The sequence below is a fragment of the Sceloporus occidentalis genome, unplaced genomic scaffold, assembly GCF_023333645.1.
Source record: "Sceloporus occidentalis isolate IW3139 unplaced genomic scaffold, rSceOcc1.0.p SCAF_1, whole genome shotgun sequence".
Taxonomy (NCBI): domain Eukaryota; kingdom Metazoa; phylum Chordata; class Lepidosauria; order Squamata; family Phrynosomatidae; genus Sceloporus; species Sceloporus occidentalis.
This window is the reverse complement of record NW_028316981.1, coordinates 316,488,544-316,510,384: the sequence shown is the minus strand read 5'-3', so window position 1 is coordinate 316,510,384 and position 21,841 is coordinate 316,488,544. Positions and strand designations below refer to the sequence as shown.

The 21,841-nt window shown below is 44.8% G+C and overlaps 2 protein-coding genes across 3 annotated transcripts in view; one reads left to right on the top strand and one right to left on the bottom strand.

The window, feature by feature from the left end:
- The window catches only part of DNAI1 (dynein axonemal intermediate chain 1), a 204,656-nt gene extending 199,867 nt beyond the window's left edge, over nt 1–4,789 (bottom strand). Inside the window, exon 1 of the mRNA XM_089498025.1 lies at nt 4,644–4,789. Coding sequence (XP_089354151.1) covers nt 4,644–4,676 — 33 coding nt within the window. The 5' untranslated portion in view covers nt 4,677–4,789. The remainder of the gene's footprint in view (nt 1–4,643) is intronic.
- A 931-nt stretch (nt 4,790–5,720) lies between these two features.
- Nucleotides 5,721–21,841, top strand: part of FAM219A (family with sequence similarity 219 member A) — a 114,287-nt gene continuing 98,166 nt past the window's right edge. For both annotated transcript variants that reach the window (XM_089498024.1, XM_089498023.1), the window contains exon 1: nt 5,721–5,934. In XM_089498024.1, the coding sequence (XP_089354150.1) occupies nt 5,875–5,934 (60 nt within the window). In that variant the 5' untranslated portion in view covers nt 5,721–5,874. The remainder of the gene's footprint in view (nt 5,935–21,841) is intronic.

The following is a 21,841-nucleotide window of genomic DNA, read 5'->3' as shown; positions in this document are numbered from 1 at the left end:
CAGCTGTCTTATACTTATTTTTCCACCTTATCTTTCTGATGCAGATGTTACCCTCCCTACACAAGGAATGGAAAGGTTAACATATCCCTTACTGTTGCCAAAACCTGATTCCTTTCCACCCCTGTAATCAGCCTAATAATAATAATAATAATAATAATAATAATAATAATAATTTATGTTCCCTTTGGCAGTCTTCATTAAACAACTAATTTGGATATTACAGTATCTACCAAGTTGCTTATCCTAATGTGCTGCCAGAGATTAAAGGTACTGACTTGGTGCGTCTAGTAATTACTTTAAGACACTTCTAGAAAGAGAAGGCATCTCTTCAAACATCTGCTGTGAAATGACTAAAATACTGGAGGTTGATGGTGTTGTCTTCAAAACTTCCTCCTAGCATCCCTTTGACGTCAGTGATTATGCCAAGTGTGATTCATGCTTAAATGAACCATCTCTGTGCCATTAGTATTTCATACTAACAATGGATGTTCCAAAAGCTCCACTCATTTGACAATATGCAGTATCAGAAAGCAGATTTCAGCTGATTCCTATTGTATGTTTAAGCAAAGGACCCTTGGCAGTGGCCTGGAGATGTGCAGCAACATGCAGTTTGAGTAGCTTAACTAATATCATTGCAAACATGCTTCTGGCAGTCAGTTTTGCTGACGCAGATATAAAGGTGTTGTCAATCATCTCAGAACATTAGAGCAAGACCAGATCTAAAGGCTGAAATTCTGATTTTGGGGAAACCTGTTTAAGGGGATTTTACAGACACTGGTCCATGAAGAGGAACGTTAGCACAGAAATCAAAGCCAAGACTGTGAGCTTCCTGGTAAATATGACATTAAAAATAGTACGTATCCCAGTGGAATATATAGACACACAGAGAAAATAAACATATCTAGAATATCTAGATATTCTATTACATCTATTATATCTAGAAATAAACATACAAATAGATAGATTCACCTGACCTTCTCATCTCAAGTGTCCAACGCACAGTACAGACCAGACCTGACCCACAAAATCAAAACTATGACCAGGGCAATCCTAAAGGCAAACTCTAAGAGATCTGATATCAGCCTCTGAGATTACCAAAGTCCTGTTGGGCAGCACTGGAAAGTCAGAAAAGGGGGATATGGTTTGGGTTTTTTTTTTAATCTACCTATTTATTTTATATGCATGTATTTATTTCACTTCTATGCCACCTTTCTCCCAACAAAGGACCCAAGGCAGCTCACAAGACAAAACATTAATAAAAAATTACAATAAAAATTAAAAACAGATAAAATTATCTAATTGGTATAGTAAAAATGAATAAAAACACACAAAGTTAAAAGCATCACTTTTATTTTTACCGTTTTACTTTAAACGCAATCTAAAAAGCAAATTTCTGGCAGGTCTTTGGATTGTCCCAAGGACTGGCCACCCATCCAACCCCTTTCTTCCTTTCTGATGAGAAAAAAAGACATCAGGACCACCGACATTATATTATTATTATTGCCACTGAGGGAAGGACAAAAGAGATGTATTCCTGTAGGGTTGAAGCGTTCTCTCCAACTTTATAGGTAGAAGACCTTTTTTATCCTATGGCTCCTACTATGCCATCTCTGAGCTCACAGGTTAAGTCTTGCATTATCCCTTGGCTAGATAATCCAAGCTCTGTTGTTGTGAGTCCTATCGCTAATAGGATTCATGAACTGTTTACAATTAATCATGCACAGAGGAATGAGTTGAGAATGCTGCCATAGTTATCTTCTGTCATGTCTACACCATTAAGATAAGCATGTTTATCATGTTTTTAAAACCTGATTGAAAAACACTGTAGCGTGTTTCTCCATTATGGTACCATGGTACAAGGAGAGGACACCTACCTACATTCAGTCCTGCAATGATGGAAAATAAATGAACATTCAGTACACCTGTGTTAATCAACTCAACCCAAAAAGTGGTTGAAACCAATCCTCCACACAAAATGCATATCAAACGAAGATACAGTTTCAAGAGAGTCCAGAGTTAATCATATCACGATGGTATATCTGCCCAACAAGTTGGTCCTTGCTGTATACGAAAGTGGAAAGAGCCCTGCAGATTTATTGGTTTCAGCAAATTTCAGACAAGGTCTTCCATGACAACTGCAAGCAAACTGATGAAGGGTGGGTTGGACAGCGCTAGTTAGGTAGATTTGTAGTTAGTTAACAGACTAAACCCAGGGAGTGCTCATTAATGGTGTTATTTATGCTGGCGAGAAGCAACTAGTGGGTTGCCTCAGGGATGATGATGATGATGATGGCAGCTTGCTGTGTTCCTTCAATTTGTTTCCAATTTACAGCAATCCTAGAGCAAACTTATCATGGGGTTTTAGTAGCAAGATTTGTTCAGAGGGGGGTTGCCTTGGCCTCCTCTGAGGCTGACCATGTGCCTTGCCCAAGGGCACTCCGTGGGTTTCCATGGCTGAGGGGGGATTCGAACCCTGGGCTCCATCCACACTGCAGAAATAATCCTGTTTGACAGCACTTTAATTCTTATGGCTCAGTGCTATGGAAATCTGGAAATTGTAGTTTTCTGTGGCACCAGAGCTCTCTGACAGAGAAAGCTAAATGTCTCACAAAATTACAGTTCCCAGAATTCCCTAGCATTGAGTCAGGGCAGTTAAAGGGGTATCAAACTGGATTATTTCTGCAGTGTGTTTTGGACCATAGTCCAACATTTAAAGCACTACACCACAATGGCTAACCTCTTTACAAAAGATTTAGATGGCGGAATAGAAGGCATGCTTATAAAATTGGCAGACAACACCAGATGGGAAAATCCTGTTTCGACTGAAGCAATATATGATATTATACATGTATGGTTATGATATGTTATTTTTATTAGCTGACATGGCATATAGTATGGGTGTGTATATATTTTTGTAAGCTGCACTGGTTGTGTTGCACAGAAGGGTAGGATTATTATTATTATTATTATTATTATTATTATTATTTAGTATGAATTTCAACATGGAGAAATGTAAGGTAGTGCACTTAGGGCAGAAAAATGAAATGCACAGATATAGGATTATGGGGCACACCTGGCTGAACGAGAGTCTTATACGTGTGAAAGGGTTCTGGGAGTCCAAGTAGACCATGAGTTGAACATGAGTCAACAGTGTGATGCGGCAGCTAACAAGGCCAATGTGATTGTAGGCTGCATCAATGGGAATATACTGTTTGATCACGGGAAGTAACTAAGGCTACTGTTTTGAGAATGATACAATGGCTAGCCCACCCATTTCATGGGGTGGAGCTAATAACTTTCAAATGCTTTTATTAGGTGTGTGTGGCTCTTTGATTCTTCAGTTCTCTCCAAGAAGCCTGACTAGCACCTTCTACTGCTTTAAGATCACAGAAATAAACAGCTTCCTTTATTTTTACCATACATCCAAGGAGTCACAGATAGGAAAACTAGTGAGGAAACACAACCTGCAAATGGTTTACAAACCAACCAAGAAATCCAGCAAATGCTTTGCTCAGCCAAGGACCAGAGAGACTCTCTCACAGCCGCAGGAGTTTAGCGCATACCATGCAGCTGCGGAAAAGTCTACATAGGGACCACCAAACGCAGTGTGCAAACAAGAATCAAGGAACATGAGAGACACTGCAGATTGGGCCAGCCAGAAAAATCAGCAATAGCAGAACATGCCACATCCTGGGCATAAAATACTGTTTGCAAACACTGAAGTTCTGGACCATGCCAACCACTACCATGTCAGGATGCATAGGGAAGCCATTGAGATCCACAAAGATCTGGACGATTTCAACAGGAAAGAAGAAACCCTTGGCTACCAGTCCTGAGGAATAGCAAAATAAGGACTCAGCAAATGCAAATGGGAAACCACTCAGAGTCAGGGGCTTCCCGGCAGACAATGGATGGTTAATGAACTAGCCACCCAGTAGGCCTTGCCATTCAAGAATAGAACAAAACACAGATTAACATGGAAATCGCCAAGTCCTTTCCAGGCAAGCGTTCTCTGAAGAGGCCAGATGCCACAGATGCTGGCGAAACGTCAGGAAGCAACTCTTCCAGAACATGGGCACAGAGCCACAAAACCTAAACAGTTTATGGCTCATCCAGAGAAGCCTGCTTTGCAGTTTCTGGGGGGAAGAGCGCAACTACTTCCGAGACACAAACTGAACGTGAGTCCGGCCAAAAAGGCTCATGGTGCCAAGAGGAGCCTGCGTCTGGACCGAGGGAAAGAGTGCCTCTGCTCTGCCTTGGTCAGGCTTCCCTTGGACGGCCGTGGCCAGTTCTGGACCACCATTCAAGGGTGACCAGAGGGAGAGTGTCCAGAGAAAGGGGGCCAGGGCTGCATCCCCAATGCAGACATGCCCCCCTTCAACCGCCACAGCTCAAGGCTGGGGAATCCTGGGATTTGTAGTTTGTTGTGGCATCTGACAGAGAAGGCTAAGTATCCCCCACAAGACTACAGATCCCAGGATTCCACAGCACTGCAGCTGTATTGAACGGTATGGAACTGGATGATCTCTTTCCAGTGCAGATGCAGCCTGAGAAGTGACGCGAACACTGACGTCATTGGGTAAAATGACGTCACTGGGTAACATGCTGACGTCACAGGGCTTCAGTGACGTCACTCTCCCTACCTGCTTGCGCTTCGCTTTCTCCTTGGGCGGCATGCCTCTGACTCCCCTTTTCCCCCTCTCTCTTTTTTCCTAATTCAAGCCTTCCTCGCTTTTTAACAGCCGCCGGAAGTTGACGTCGGTTACCATAGCAACCAACCGGAAGTGCGCTCTCACCCCTCCCTTCTTGGTTCTCATGGATAGAACGTTGGGCTCTCTCCCAGAATAGTCTCTCCCATCACCCCCCCCTCCGTTTCGAGTGGTACGCTCCTCTCATAGGAGAGCTGGGCCGCAAGACGCAGAAAGCCGTTCTTATATAGATGAATAATTCATGAGGGAGGCGGGGATAGAAGTCCGTTGTGGCGAGCCGAACCAAGCCCCGCCCATTACAGAATACGCAGCGTGCTGACACGCCCCTCTCATGAATATGCAGATAAGGGCGGGGCTTGGGCTAGCATAGCAACCAACCCTCCCCTCTCGGTTTTAGAAACAGAACGTTGGGCTGTCCCCGAGAAGGGGCTCTTCCATCTCCTCCCCCGTTTCTTTTTCGAGTGGTACGGTCCTCCCATAGGTCAGAGGAAGAAGGAGGCGGCGAAGGGGGGAGGGGAAGAGCCAAGCCCCGCCCTATCGCGCCTTCTCAGTACATGCAGACACGCCCCTTTATGAATATGTAAATAAGGATTGGGCGGGGCTTCCGGGACGAAAGAAAGCCGTTCTTATAGATGAGGAAAGCGGGGATAGAAGGCGGCGGAGGCGGCTGGGGCGAGGGAAGGGAATAGCTAAGCCCCGCCCTATCGCTCGAACACGTTCCGACACGCCCCTCTCATGAATATGTAGATAAGGAGGATTGGGCGGGGCGTTCCAGGGCTAAGGCCAGTCTGTGAGGCGGGCGCGCTGTCGCCAGACTACTCCTTCGGGGTCCACGCCCCTTCATGAATATGTAGATGAGGAGGATTGGGCGGGGCGTTCCAGGGCGACGCGAGCGGGCGGAAGGAAGCGTCACTCACTGACGCGCGGCTGCGCCTGCGCAGTGGGAGCCCTGAGGCCGGCGTCTGAGGGAGGCAGCGAGGGCAGGGCTGGGCTGAGTCACGGCGGCGCCGCTGCTGCTGCTGCGAAGAGCGAAGGAAGGAGCCTCGGAAGGGGATGAGGCAGCCTCCTCCGCCGGCGGGAGAGCCCAGGCGGCCCTGAGGCGACGACGGACGCCGCCATCCTCCCGGCCTTGCCTTCCTCCTCCTCCGCCGCCGCCGCCGCCAAAATGATGGAGGAGATCGACCGCTTCCAGGTGCCCGCCGTCAGGGCCGAGATGCAGCCGCTGGTGAGTCCCAGGAGGAGGAGGAGGAGGAGGCCCGCGGGCCTCAGAGCCGCCCTCCCCGGCGTCGTTCTCGTTAACGAATTACCGTTACTATCGGCCCCCTCCGTTCCTCCCCAGAAGCCTTTCCTGCTCTGCATCCGCCCCTCCCTTTCCCCTCAGAGTCATTAATGTAGCGTTACTAACAGCATCGCCCTCCTTAGTCCTGGTTTGCATTCCATTTCCTAGTTCCTTTCTAGGCCGCCTTTCCCCCGGAGGCACCCGAGGCGGCTCACAGACCAAAAGGGAAAGCAGTTGGAGTTACTAACGGCCGCCGGTGTCCGTTCCTTGGAGGGTTTTCCTCCCCAGCATCCCCTTGGCGTCGTTTTCAATGGGCGTTCCTAAGGAGGACCCCGTTCCTCTGGAGCAAATGACAGGACTTGCCCAGAGGAGACGCACAGGGAAGGGCCCAGTCTTTCCCTCTGGGCAGCCACTTGCCTGTCTTTCCCTATGGACCAGTCTTCCCCGGTGTGTCTCTATGGGGCAAGTCCTGCCGTTGGCTTTAGTACCACCCTCCCCTAGTTTCAGTTCCTTTCTCTCTCTCTCTTCCTCGCCCTCCGACTTTTTGGGAAGGAGGGCCTTGGAAGGGTTCCCTTCTTGCTCCTTCCTCCCAGGAAGGCTGCTCGGCCCCTCCTCTGCGGCAAGGCGGCTTCTCCTTCTCCTGCCGCCCGGCTTCCTTCTCCTTTTGGGGCTGGGGAGCAGCCAGGGCCACCAGCCTCGGGCCTCTCTTTCCAGGACACCTCCTACATATCCATCCCTTCAGGAGGGATTCCAAAACACCTTCCGTTTTGAGCAGGGCTTTTCTATTGGGTCGTATTCTATCTCTCAACCTGTATTCTATTCTCCTTTTCATAATCTTTATTAGTGTTATTATGGATCCCAGACGCACTGCAGAAATAAATAACCCAGTCTGAGGCCACTTTCAGAGCCCTGGCTCAATGCTAGGCGATCCTGGGAGCTGTGGCTTTGTGAGACATTTAGCCTTTGCTGTCAGAGAGCTGTGGTGCCACCCTAAACTACAATTCCCAGGATTCCCTAGCACTGAGCCAGGGATTCTTTCTGCAGCTGTTTTGGGGCCACAGTGCAGCTGGGCTGCATCAACAGAAGTGTAGTGTCTAGATCAAGGGGAGTCCCTCTTCTGCTTTGGTCAGGCCTCACCTGCAATAATCCTGTGTCCAGTTCTGGGCCCCACAATTCAAGAAGGACCTGGCTTTGTGAGTTCCTGCATGGCAGGGAGCTGGATTGGGTGGCCCTTGAGGTCTCTTTCATCGGTGGTTCTGTGAGGTGGAAGAGATCCCAAGGGCCTTCCAGTCCTAGCCCAGGCCTTGCAAGAAGACACAAGCAAAGTACACTGGGCCCTTGAGATCCACTGGGATTTGATTCTAGGACCCCCCTCTCCCCCCCCCCCCCGCCATGGATACCAAAATCCATGGATGCTCAAGTCCCATTACATACAGTAGCACAGTGAAATGGTGTCCCTTATATCCAATAGCAAAATCACAGTTTGCCTTTGGGTATGTATATACTTGAAAAATATTTTCAAGTCTTAGATACTTGAATCCTTGGTTAAAGAATCCATGGATGCAGAGGTCCATCCAGCCTCTGTTTAAAAACCTCCAAAGAAGGAGACTCCTCCAATCTCCAAGGAAGGAGTGTGTTCCCCTGATGAACAGCCCTGACTGTCAGGAAGTTCCTCCTAATGTTGAGCTGGAATCTCCTTTCCTGTACTTTGACTCCATTGTTTCAGGTCCTGTTCTCTGGAGCAGCAGAAAACAAGTTGGCTCCATCATCAGTATGAGATGCCTTCAAATATTTAAACAGTGCTATCATATCACCTCTTAGCCTTCCCTTCTCCAGGCTAAACATATCCAGCTCCTCATAAGGTATGGGTTTCAGACTTTCCGCCATTTTGGTCACCCTCTTCTGGACACGGTCCAGCTTATTTGCATCCTTTTTAAATTGTTGTGCCCAGAGCTGGACATAGTATTCCAGGTGAGGGTCCAAGAGAATTGATTTCCTCCTGCTTGGTGTGTGTCACAGCTTAGGGTGTCCCTCCACTCCAACTGAAGCCCTGAGGTCGACTTATGGCCACTGCATGAATTTCCCAGAGGGTTTTCTTAGGCAAGGGATCCTCAGGGGTGGTTTTGCCAGTTCCTTCCTCTGAAATGGAGCCTACAGTACCTGGGATTTACTGGTGGCTCTTATTGGTCGTTTCCATTCCAAGTACTAATGGGATCTAGTGCTTCTAGGGTATTTAGTTGTATGCATGCATGTGTCTTTGAGTCACCTGTCAACATATGACAACCCATGAATTTCACAGGGTTTTCTCAGGTGAGGAATGCTCAAGAGTGGTTTTGCCAGTTCCTTCTTTTGAAATTATGCTTGTGGTGGTTGTTAACTGTTCCTGGGTCAACCTCGACTCATGGCGACCCTGTGGATGAGACATCTCCAAGCCCCCCTATCCTCCACTGCTCTGCTTCGGCCCTGTACATTCAGACCTGTGGACTCCCTGATTGAGTCTATCTGTCTGGCATGCGATCTTCCTCTCTTTCTACCACCCTCCACCTTTCTTACTATTATGGTGTTTTCTAATGAGTCATGCCTTCTCATAATTTGGCCAAAGTACAACGGCCTCAATTTAGTCATCTTGGCTTCCCACCCAGGAGAGTTTCAGCTTGATCTGTTTTAGGACCCATTTGTTTGTCTTGCTGGCTGTCCACAGTATCCTGAGCGCTCTTCTCCAGCACTACATCTCAAATGAGTTGATTTTCTTCCTATCTCCTTTACACTTTAGGATCTTGTCTAGTTCTTTCATAGTTTCCCTCCTCATTGCTAGTCTTTGTCTGATTTCTTGACTGCAGCGCCTACAGCCCTGGTATTCTTTGGTGGGCTCCCATTCAAGCACTAACCAGGGAAGACTCTGCTTAGCTTCCATGACCAGATGGTATCTGAAACCTTAGGGTATCTAGAGCAGAAGCTTTTTCCTTTCATGGGGGGAAAATCCCATGCTGGGAAGGATAGTAGGTCCCAGCTGTTGTTTTTTAATTGAGGGTACTCTTTTTAATTAAAAATGGAGCATGTTTTGGGCTAAGATCTGGTTCCTGACTCCTTTCAAGAGGGGTCCTTCAGTATTGAGACCCCCAATCTATGGGCAAGTAGGGCACCTGTCCTGCCCTCTTTCCAAGCCATGTTTGCCCACAAGGCAAAGGCTGAACTATGGTTTCTGGGGGCCAGCAAAAGGTGTTTTCTGTGGGCAGAACTGGTGGGCTGCCCGAGTGGCCTGGTTTGTGAAGGGGCAGTTTGGAGACACACTGGTCCCCTCCCAAGACTCTTCTCTTGGGAGTCTGGCGACAGCAAGGTCAAAGAAGGGGCCATTTCTTCTTCCCAAGGTAAAGTGGAGATAAACTCCCGGAGGGGCTCTCTGCCCCTTCCCCTCTAAGATATCTGAGGCTGGTCCATCCCCTTTTCAGGGCTAAATTGGACTCCTGCTGTTGAGAAGCCCTGCGGCTGATTTGACCTTAGAGCGTGCCTGTGCTAAGCTTTGGCAACTCAAGCTTGGAAAATGGAAGGTGACTGGTTTTGTGGGGGCCCTTCCTCCCACTTAGCATCTGCTGTTTCTTTAGCAGAGAGAGGCTGCTCCCCCTTCATTTGCTGGGCTGCTTCCTCCTTGCTGCTCCTCTCCCCCTTTTCCTGAAGCATCCCCACCCTTGCTACTCTTCCTGGCCTTAGGGGTGCCAGGCTGTCCTCTGATGCCAGGCTCTGGGGTTTGCTTGCCCCAGCCCTGTCCTCCATTTCATGGGTTTCTGAAGGCCTCTCTCTCTCCAGCTCCCGGCAAGCGGAAGGAGATCAGAACATGACTGGATGTTTTGGATCAGTCCTCGTCTGCCTGGCTGGTGACGTAATCCTTTGTAAGCATGCATCTGAGGGGGATAAATATTGCATGTGGGCAGCATCTACAGGCAGGAGGGGAAAGAACATTGTCCATGAAATTTGTCAGTCTGGGTTCAGAGATCTCTGTCGTCATGGGAAATACTGTGGGTCTTCTTTGCTTTTCCAGAAACTGCTGTGATGTTTAGTTCATGAATATGAAGAGCGAGGGAAAGTTGTGGTTGCAGAGCCCCCTCCATCCTTGCAAGCGCACAGGGCTGTTTGCTAGGTTGCTGTCCCTTGAAATGGTTCTGAAAGCATCTTAGGCAGGCGCGCTCTCTGGGAACATGGCTTGACACTCAGCGAGTACGTATGTTTGCCTTCCTTCATGGATACACCCTGGTCTTGGTCTATAGCTCGCCCTCAGAAGTTGCAAGTCTGCCCCTATGCTTTCTGCCTCAGTTCTCTCTGTATTGATTACCTGCCTTGCAATGCCCCTTTTGGGTGTGTTGTTATAAGTTAGCTCCATATTTTAAACCCAAACTGTTCAGAAGGCTGAGATTATATTTGAAAATACAGAGCACTGGCCTCCAGTTTCTAACCGTCTGGAATGGTTTTTTCAACCATTTTGTTTCATACAATCTCTGTGTGCCCCTAAATTATAGGTTAGATTTCCTATCTTTCTTTTGTAGTTGGTGCTCTTTTTCATGTCCAAATAGCTTGTGTTTACAGAAAAGGAGAAGATTTGGAAGCATTAGGTGTCCTGTTTTTATTCTTCCTTGCATGATTGACCATACTGTGCAATAGATAGCGGCATCTCGGGGAATTTGAGGGAGGGTTGGCTAGTTATTCACCATTAACTTTTAGTCTGAACATGTGGCTTTATTTTACAGCATTCACAGTGCACCTTTAGACCAGCCCTCCATTCTTTCTTCTTCTTCTTCTTCTTCTTCTTCTTCTTTTACTCTGTTTCTTTTTTTACCGTAAACATTATTGAATGATAAAAGGCAATATTAGTATTTTCAGCATGTGACTCTTGAACATTTGCTTGTTATTTTATCTGTGTGATCTTTATATGCTTGCTGAATGGTTCAGCTCTACAATACTTTCATCTGAAGGGAACCTTGAACTACTCTATTCCAATGGACTCAAGTTTGTTCAGGTGCTTAACCTAATTGGTGTACATGTGCTTCTGCTTTATGGGTAGAAGGCTTCTTCAGGTTTGTTTCTTTTTTAAATTGCTGTAGTCAGTAGTGTATTATATGTTGAATTCCCACTGAAAATATTTTAGAAGCTCTAACGACTGGAGAATTTTAGCTGGTATTGCTAGGTTGGTTGATATGACCTACATTTCTTTCTTTCCAAATCCAGTTCAAAATTATGGTGTTTGCCTTTAAAGCATTGCAGAGGATGATACCCAAATGCATTATTTCCCCATACCTTCCTGCCAAGTATGAAGATCTTCACTAGCTTTAGCTCATTCCTTCCTTATCAGAAGTGTAGCATGCAGTCAGGAGAGGGCTTTCATTCTGGTGGTGCCCTGGTTCTTCCTAGAGTGCTTGGCACTTTTCTGGCACCTAGATGAGATGTGTCTTTGATTTTTCCCAAGTATTTTAATCTACCTTGCCAACAGAACATTTTATTGCGTTGTAATCTCTCACATTATGAAAGGTGCCATAGAAATGTTTCTAATAAATATTGGCCAGTATCCTATTGGCATCTCTATGGAATTAGTTGGATATTTTTGCCTGTGTAGAACATCTGTATTTAGTTCAGTGTTGTTGAATTCTCTTTTGCATTCTCTTGCCTATTTGGGTGTGTATTCAATTATACAGCGTTGCCATTATCATAGAATCATAGAGTTGGAAGAGGCCGCAAGGGCCATCCAGTCCAACCCTATTCTGCCATACAGGAACTCTCAATCAAAGCATCCCCGACAGATGGCCATCCAGCCTCTGTTTAAAGACCTTCAAGAAAGGAGACTCCACTACACTCCGAGGGAGTTTGTTCCACTGTCGAACAGCCCTTACTGTCAGGAAGTTCCTCCTAATGTTGAGGTGGAATCTCTTTTCCTGTAGCTTGCATCCATTGCTCCATTGGGTCCTCTTCTCTGGAGCAGCAGAAAACAAGCTTGTTCCCTCCTCAATATGACATCCCTTCAAATATTTAAACAGGGCTATCATATCACCTCTTAACCTTCTCTTCTCCAGGCTAAACATCCCCAGCTCCTTAAGTCATTCCTCATAGGACATGGTTTCCAGACCTTTCACCATTTTGGTTGCTCTCCTTTGGACACGTTCCAGTTTTTCAACATCCTTTTAGAATTGTGGTGCCCAGAACTGGACACAGTATTCCAGGTGGGGCCTGACCAAAGCAGAATAGAGTGGCACTATGACTTCCCTTGATCTGGATACTATACTTTTACTGATGTAACCTAAAATCGCATTGGCCTTGTTAGCTGCCACATCACACTGTTGACTCATGTTCAACTTGTGGTCTACTTGGACTCCTAGATCCCTTTCACATGTTGTCTCCTTAAGCCAGGTGTCCCCCATCCTATATCTGTGCATTTTATTTTTCCGCCCTAAGTGCAGTACCTTACAAGGGCTATGTAGCACAATCAGTGCATAGCTCCATGTACAGAGACTTATGGTGTGGGGTCCCAGTCAAAAAACTCTTGCCAAGATGGAATACCTGATAGCAGTTTTCATATCCCTGTAATCAGAATCATAACAGCTGTCTCAATGCATCCTTCTATGTTTTGAACAGTCTGATTGTGAACTGAATATTGAAATATCAGTTTGACAGTATATCCCATTAATATGAGACCTGCAAATTGAGATCACTGAAGCATTATGTCTAACCTATATTTTTCCATTCTAATTTAAATACAGTCAGTCCTCCGTTTTCATGGGGATCTGTTCCGGGGGGCCCTGCGAAAAGAGAAACTTGCAGATATTCAAGCCCCATGGGGCATATTCAACCCCCTCCGTTTGCTCCTTGCAAGTAAGCAAGGGTTGCGGATCACAAACGGAGGGGCAACTGTACATGCAATTGCTTGTCCTTGCAACTTTTATAAACATTCTACAAATGACAGCATGCCATTCTAAGACAGACAGGGAGTAAACTATTTGGTCAAAAAAGGAGGGCAAAAATTGTACTGAAGCATCAGTATTGGCTTTAGATTGCATCATGAATATGTTCATATTGTTTGCATTATGTAGATAGCAAAACATGAATTTTGGAAGAATATGACAAACGGTGGCAAAACCCTTGCTGCCTGGCTGAGAACCAGGTCTGACACCAGAGGCCCAGTTGTAGATGCCATGGTTGGCTGGGACATGAGATGGTTGCCTAGGCTATGGAAGAATGCTCCCGCTCCCTGTCCCCCTGAGAGATGTAGTTTTAACCTTAGATGTTCTGCTAAGAACATTTAATTTAGCAGATGTTTTTTAGAGTGGTTCAGTGTACCTTCCTGCTTTAAAATGTTTTGCTCTTGTTGCCTAGTAATGGTTATAGTTATCTTCAGATGGATTTCATTTATCATATTGAATTTTATCATATTCATATTTATCATGTATACTAATGCCACTGTATAAATTTTTGATGATAATAATAATGACAACACTTAATTGCTTTTATACATTTTAGTATTTTTGCAGGCTACTTTTAATTTATAAAAGAGAGCCAGGGTTAGTGGAAGTGGGTGATGATTTGTTTGTTTGCAGCTCAATACATAAATAAATATAATACAGTCCTGAAACTAACAGTGGATTGATCCATGGGGTGTACCATACAAAGCATGGAAACGGTGGCATCTCTGCTGGAAGCCTTTACATTTGATTCACCATGGCAAATAACCAGCGTAGAGGCTCCTTTTATTTTCTGTCCTTGACAGATGCTGCTCCCATACTGTCACATTATTTGATGCAAAGGGATCTGAAAAGGCATATAAGAATGACAATATTTGTCATGGGGAGGTTCCACTGCTTCATGTTGCACAAATTATTCAGTCATGTAATATCCCACCTTTTATCTGCCCCTTTGGTCTGTTTCTCTTCACGTACAATTAGCCTTTCTTTCTCCTTTACATTTTCACTCTTGTGGTAGCTGCTGGTTTGGAGTTCAGTGTCTGATTTGTGTAATGCTGATTTGTGATTGCTTCTGTCTTGAGTCCTTGGAAATCTGGGGCATACATGGAGATGAATTATGAATATTTGTGTTAAATACATATCATACTGAAGCTCTAGGTTTTGGCCGACATTGAACAAGAGAAAAATAGTTGTTGCCTTTATATGAATAAACATGATTTCATCTATTCAGATCTCTGTATACATAAAGGGTGTTTGTGTAGACTTTTCTCCTAAAGCAAATGAGTTTGTTTTCACTTCCTGAGCACATTATTAGAATTCCCTTTTGCAGGCAAGGGCTGGAAGAAGTCATAACCCCACAGAGATTGTCCTGAAGGAGGCGGAGTGCAAGATGGCAGAGGATCTACTGCATTTTCTCTGCAGATTTGTCTCTTGTGGAATGGAATGGAAGCAATGGTCTTGTGCTCAGAGCCAACGGGGCTTTGTGACCTTTTGATGGTGAACTGCTCCAGGTCAGACATTGCCAGGATCAGGGTTCAGACATAGTCCTACCATGCTTAATTGTCGTGCGTGAGCATATGTGTGGAAACGCAGGATGAAGGAGTGTGCTCTCAAACTGGTGTGCTAGGAAAAGACTAGACTGTATCATTCCTCGCCTGGGATAATGAGCAGATGTGTGGGGAGAAAATATGAGCTGTAAATTGCCACGTCATTCTTGTGGGAAGCTGTTGCTTGCAGGGGGGGAGTAAGACCTGGGAAAACACTATGCTTTGAGTTGCTGACAAATGAGATGAAGGCTTTTGTAATGGTGAATTATTTGAACTCTTTTAAGTATACTGTGTAACGGGAGGGGGGGGGAATCCTCCAGTCCTGCCAATAACCATATAATGCTTACTAAAGAAAGCTTTTCCAAATGTGCCAAAGACTTCTGTTCCTGGAGTAGAGTAAGGCTGTACATTACACCCCTATGTACCAAACGCACATTTCTTTGCTTGGTGCTTGTTTATTTCCGGTCAACAAGGCCTAATTGCTCATCCTACTCTTTCATCTTTGAAGCACATTTGAATGTCTTTGCTTGCTGAAGGAGAAAGCTCACCACCTCAGTTACACACAAGAGCTCCTGCAGATGAAGTGGCAGGTTGAGGCAGAATTAGACCACACACACACAGGCTGTAAGACTCACAATATCCATTGAGACCTCTCAGTAAGTGTGCATGGAGCTAAACTGCTAATATTGGGATGTTTCCCCTCCTCCCTTTTGCCTCCACTGACCTAGTTCTTTTCAAGCTTTTGTACACAGAAATTATTGCAGGTCTTCTGTACTAGCATGTTCAAAGCTCAGTACCCCAGGCTACTACAGTAAGCAAAGCCCACTTGTGGGACTTGGACTTGTCAGTGTAAGAGTGCCATGTGCAGGTGAAACTCTGGTGAAAGTACTCTGCATGTCAAGCAAATCCGTAACCTCACAGGAGCTGACCAAGAAAAGGCTGATTCCTTTTTTGACCTTTTAGTGTTGGTCTAGGCCAGTGGTGGTGAACCTATGGCATGCGTACCAGAGGTGGCACTCAGAGCCCTCTCTGTGGGCACACGCATCATCATCCCAACACAGACTTCACTAGAGTTTGTCACTAGAAATCCAGAGGGTCACTGCACTTTGCGATAAATAAATGAGGTTTGGGTTGCAGTTTGGGAACTCAGTCTCTAAAAGGTTCTCCATCACTCGTCTAGGCGCAGAGGTTCTGCATGGTTCATTAGAGTACTCTTATTCCAAATATCCCAACACAGGGTGGGAATAGAGAAAATCCAGCATAGGATTTTGCTGTATACGATTATTAACATCACATACAGAATAGTTTCTGTTTATTTCTTTATTCCTTTAGCATTACTAAAATTGTCTTCAGTCACAGGATTAATTTTTTTATCTGGGCAGAAATAGGGTTTGGGATTTTGGTTCATCAAAAAGGAATAGCAGTTGCATGGTTGGTCCCTCCTCCACATGCTGAATTGTGGCATGGTATTTACTACATTTCTTTCCTAAAATGCTCAAGATTATATGTTTGTTTCCAATATTTATATACTACCCAGTCACAAAGAGTTCCCTGAGTGGGTTACATGTACCATAATAAATTCATAACATAATTTAAAATACAAACAAAAATCCACCAGTGATACCTTTATTGGCTAACTGAAATGCAGAATATACTGTACTTGGTGCAAGCTTTCAAAGCTCCATGGGCTTCTTCATCAGGCAAGATGTTACAAAACAAACCAGGGGGAAAAACAATTGACAATGTTAGTCAGATGTTGCTTCAGTCCTTAGTAAAGATGTTGTGATGTGGAGGATATTTTTGTTTGTATTTGTTAAATGGCCAATACTGCTACCCTTAAATAATTTTAAAAATGCAGCGTCAAGCAACAAAAGTGTAAATATCAATTAATATTAAAAGCTGCTATCTAGAATCAGCATACATTCTTCCAGGTTATGCACTTTTGTTTCCATGAATCTGGAGAGATGGCATCTAGTTGTTGAATCTGAAAAAATCAATTGCCAGCTTGCCTCTTGACTTTCACAAACTTTAGTCTCATCTTCATTGTTTCTCCACTGCAGTCCTTCCAGGTGGATACCAGCTACTCCCAATATTTTCTTGAGGATCAGCACTAGGATCAGTGGCCACTAATAGTTTTTTGTGGGTTTTTCGGGCTATGTGGCCATGTTCTAGAAGAGTTTATTCCTGACGTTTCGCCAGCATCTGTGGCTGGCATCTTCAGAGAATGTTGGCATGGAAGAGAGCTGGATACACACACAGAGACACACACACACACACATTGTGACCCTGGGTAGGCAGGAATGACTTCGACTTCACACTGGCCACTGATGTTTATGTTCTCCACTATAGGAACGATTTTTAATTGAATTGAATTTTAATTTTTTTATTCAACATAAACACAATCAGAAACAAATTTTATAGATATATCTAAAACACAAACAGCAATAACAAAACTGGTGACAGAATTGTAGACAATGAGGTTAATCTGAGGCACGATTATTGCTAATTAAATAACAAGACAAATTAAACAGAGGTGCAAAGCATACTGCAGAAATAATCCAGTTTGAGACCACTTTCACTGCCCTCGCTCAATGCTAGGGAATTTCGGGAACTGTAGTTTTGTGAGATATTTAGTCTTCTTTGTCAGAATTCTGGTGCAACAATAAACTATAATTCCCAGGATTCTCTGGTGCTGAGCCAGGACAGTTAAAGCGTTCTCAAACTGGATTATTTCTGCAGTGTGGTTTGGACCAAAACTACTGACTAACTTCCTCCTCCTCCTCGCCCCCCACCTAATGGATTTATATCACTATTTCTCTCATTCTTTATACGTGATAAAATATTTATGCCTCTACAACATACCAGCTCGGTTTATTTTGCAAAATCTAAGACTGATTTATATTCCCAATGAGACTGCAAATATGTAATAATTTCCAGTCTTTCTTAAAATTATGCAAAGATTTCTCTTTGATCAATATTGTCAATTTGTCGATTTCAGCAAGTTCATTTGTCTTGATCAGCCAATCTTCCTGTGTTGGAGTGTCAATGTCCTTCCATTTCTGAGAATACAGTGGGCCCTCCTTATACGCAGATTTGCCATGCGCGGATTTAAGCATACGCGCATGGCAAATCCAGGAAATTCTCCCCAGTGGCGGCACACGTGCATGCGCGCCGCCATTGGGGATAATTTCCCTCCCCCTCTAACTAACTACCCTCTCTCCCTCCCCTTTCCCCTCCCTACATACCTGTTCCGACGCCGTGCCGCCGCTTCCACCGCGGAAGAAGGGTCGGGTGCTGCTCGTGCTGCCCCCCGGCCCTTCTTCCACGGCGGCGGGGGCGAGGAGGATGAGGGCAAGCCTCGTCCTCCGAGCCCCTGCTGCCCGTAAAGGGCCAGGGACATCTTGGGGCCAAGAGGCTTCCCAAGCTGCCCCGGCCCTTTAGTGCGGCGGCGGGGAGGAGGAGGAGGAGGCCTGGCTTCATCCTCCTCTTCCTCGCTGTTCTTAAAGGGCCAGGGACAGCTTGGGGCCAAGAGGAAGAAGGGCCAGGGGCAGCCTGGGAGGCCTCTTGGCTTCCAAGCTGCCCTTGGCCCTTTAAGAGCAGCGGGGGCGAGGAGGCTTGCCCTCATCCTCCTTGCCCCTGCCGCCGCGGAAGAAGGGCCGGGGGCAGCATGAGCAGCACCCGGCCCTTCTTCCATGGCGGCAGTGGAGGCGACGGAGCAGGTAAGTAGGGAGGGGAAGGGAGAGGGATGGAAAGGAGGGGAGGGGAGGAGGGGGATTTTGTCCCCAATAGGGACTATAGGGACTTGAGCATACACGGAATTTGGCATATGCGGGAGGGGGGGTCCAGAATGGATCCTCCGCGTATACCAAGGGCCCACTATATACTATTCTCACTACTGTGATCATATATTGTAATGTTTTTTTCATATGTCTTCTCAGTTTGATCAGTTAACATTCCAAGCAGAAAAATCTCTGGTTTCATTTGTACCTTGACATTAAAAAGGTCCTCTAGCACTAAATTAGCTAATTAGCTTACTTGCTGTTCACCGCTATGATCTTTGGAATAGCGGTATATAAATAAAACAAATTATTATTATTATTATTATTATTATTATTATTAAATAAATAAATTTAGTTCCAGTATTTCTGAGCTTTATCTCAAGTCCACTATATATGAAAAATGTCCCTATCTTGTAGAATTCAAAAATATAGCTGTGTTAGTCTGTAGAATCAGTATGTAGATAGATCTTGTAGCACCTTTAAAACTAAAGAAAGAAGTTGGCAGCATGAACTTTCCTAGACTTAAGTCTACTTCCTCAGGTGCATTTGACAAAAGCTCATGCTGCCAACTTCTTTCTTTAGTTAGTCTCAAAGGTGCTACAAGATCTCTCTACATACTGTCCCCATCCTGTTATTTGTTATTTATTTTATTACCTCTTGTGCTTATCACACTTTAAGGTGACTAAAAACAATTCAAAATAATAATAAATTGCCATTTAGTTAAAGGGGAGCAACAATAACGTAATACAGAGTAGTGAAATGCTGTCAAAAAGGGTGCCAATCTGATCTCCCAGGGCAAGGATTTGAACAGTTTTTATGCAGACAATGCCAAGACCCTTTTTCTTTTTGCTGCCCGTCACACTTCAGCTTTAGCTGGTACACAGAGGAAGGGTCTGTGATGGAGTTAGGGCTTTTAAAATAATCCACAGCACTTTGAATTGTGCTCAAAAACAAATGGATAACTGGCAGAGCCCTTGCAGCACAGGTGTAATATGATTGTGTGCACACCAGTACTCTTAGTGCTGTGTTCTACACCAGCTGTAATTTACAAAGACACTTGGAAGATATGTTCATGTGGAGTACATTATAACAATTACAGTAACACAATCTAGTTGCAAGTAAGCCACGTGCCACCATGGCTAGATCTGACACTGGCAAGAGCAGGTGCCATTGGCACAGCAGGCAGTGTTGGGCAAAGTTACCCACAACTCCCACCCGACCAGGTCCAGAGCTGAGTCCATAAGCCAACCTCGGAGTACCAACCTGGATTTGTCAAGGAGAGTACTAAAACCGGTTCACTTCTTATGCTAGAATCCTATCTCTCTTCTGGCAAGGAGCATCTCTATTCTGTCTGAAGTGTCAGTTTGTTAGACCTCATTCAGTTTGTTTCATTGTGAGACCATTAGTACCTCCAGACACTAATACATAACAGCAACAGTTTCTTTGGGGATATATAACACCAAGAGATATTAGAAGTCGGTAGTCTAGCAGCATCTAGTCCTCAGAATCCATTGCTCAGAACTCTGTCCCTTCAGTTCCAGGCTTCCAGGGTTTGTTCTTAGGCCTGCCAATCAAAAAACTGCCGCAATTCCATCTCTACAACCTTAACAGGATTTTTGTTTATTTTTTGTCAGAAAAAAGATGGGACCAGAAGGAGCAAAACACAGGAAGGCTGCAGATGGAAAATAATATAATGTGCCTGAAAACCAGCCCAGTAAAATTCCATAGGTGAAACAAAATCATGACACAATAAAAGCCTCATCTGGAAGAAGCCTCTAGTTCAAGTAACATCTCAGTCTGTTGACCTATTTTATAAACTGATATGCAAGTAGGAATGTGTAGTTAAAGACTTCTTTAAATGGAATGGTTTTAAAGTCCACCTGTGCAAGCTGTATCTGAAGCATTTCTGGTCTATAATCCTTTGAAACAGCTGTCTGACAGTTAAAGATATTGATTACCTATCTGCAGTAGCTGTGGCATTGTATGGTGGAATAGTTCTTAAAGCTCCCTGGTTTGATGATAAGAAATGTTATTGTATTTCAGAAAGATTTGTAGATCTTGCCCCCCCCCCCCCCTTCGGTAGTTTTCTTCTGTAATAGAGTGAGACTTGAAAAGATTGTTCTGATCTGATTGGGTCATGCCCCTCCATTTCTTTGAGTGACTAGCTGAAATAGCAATACATGGCTCAAACAGAGCTACATTTGCAGTAGTCAGAGAAGCTCAAAGAATAAATAAAATGCTTCCAGGTGGGACATTGTTGGCTGGGATCTCACAAAGCAATTCCATTAAAGATTAGATCACCTCAGGAGGCACCGGAAAGCAATGAAATGCAACCTTTATTTATGACTTGTTAGACTACCTAGGTTAAGTTCCCTTCCACAGCCCTCTGCAGTGGGACCTTCTTGTCCCACTCTGCTTTTAACTGTGGTTGTCAGCACAAATAGTTAAACTACTTGCTGTTTTCAAAATATGTTTAATAAACCCTTGGGTTTTATCCATCTAAGTATTTCTAATAGTTAGAATAGACCCACTGGAATGGACTGAAGTTAGTGGTGAGTAACTTAGGTCCTTTGATTTTACTGAGTCTTTTCTAAGTATGGCTAAATCTGGATTCAACTCATTGTAAATCAAACAGGTATGAAGCACCTGTAGAAGTCAATTGGATGATTAAGATCCTTGGGACAGAATCCTGCCTATTTGTCTTGCATCGGTCTGTAAGAAGCTGCATTCATTGATTTAATCTTTCACATCCAGTTTACATTTCTTCAGGGGCAACTTGATAAACATGTCCTTCAAAGATGTTAGGTTTTATTGCAGGTATGATCCTGTAATGAAAAACCAATGTCATTTTTTTAAAAATGTAATCTACTTTCCAATCAGAATATTATAAAAATTATTTTTAAAGTCAAGAGGCTAATATTGGGGTTCAACAGACTGCCCCAAAAGACCACCCATTTTTACTCATGACGGAGGCTGCAGCAAGCAAACGGCATGGCCTCAGTCAGGACTAAAAAGAACCTGCTGAAAGCGGTCTCTTTTTAGTCTGCGTGGCACACTCGCATGCAGCAATGATGTACACACAGTGCAGCGACATTTAAATGCTGTGCCATGCATGCATCATCATGGCGCTCCTCATGTGGATGGGGCCGAGCCATGATGGTGCCACCGGCACACGGTAGAGCCTGGAACCATGCAGTCACTCTGCACTCCCGAGCCCTAAAATCAGCCCCAGACCTCCACTTTCTGGCAGTCTGTACCAGGCCATAGGTTTTGTTTTTGTTTTTCAAACGCCTTCTGGCAAGACCCACAGTGTTATCAAGTTTAGCATTCTGACAATATCATTGGAAAGATGCTTGTGTTTGTATTTTAAAGCAGAGAGAGACGTATGAATCTTCCCAAATTGGGAAGTTGGGATGCCACCATCAAGAAGGCCCTAGACTGAGCTGGGCAAATGCCAGTGGTTGCGAGGCTTCATTGGCTTTCTGTGTGACATTGAAGAGTTGCAACTTTTCATCTACCCGAGCCATCCCCAAGTTTGGGGCTAAAAAGTATGTTTTTCGCCCTGACGTGGCCAATAGCCCTACATGGC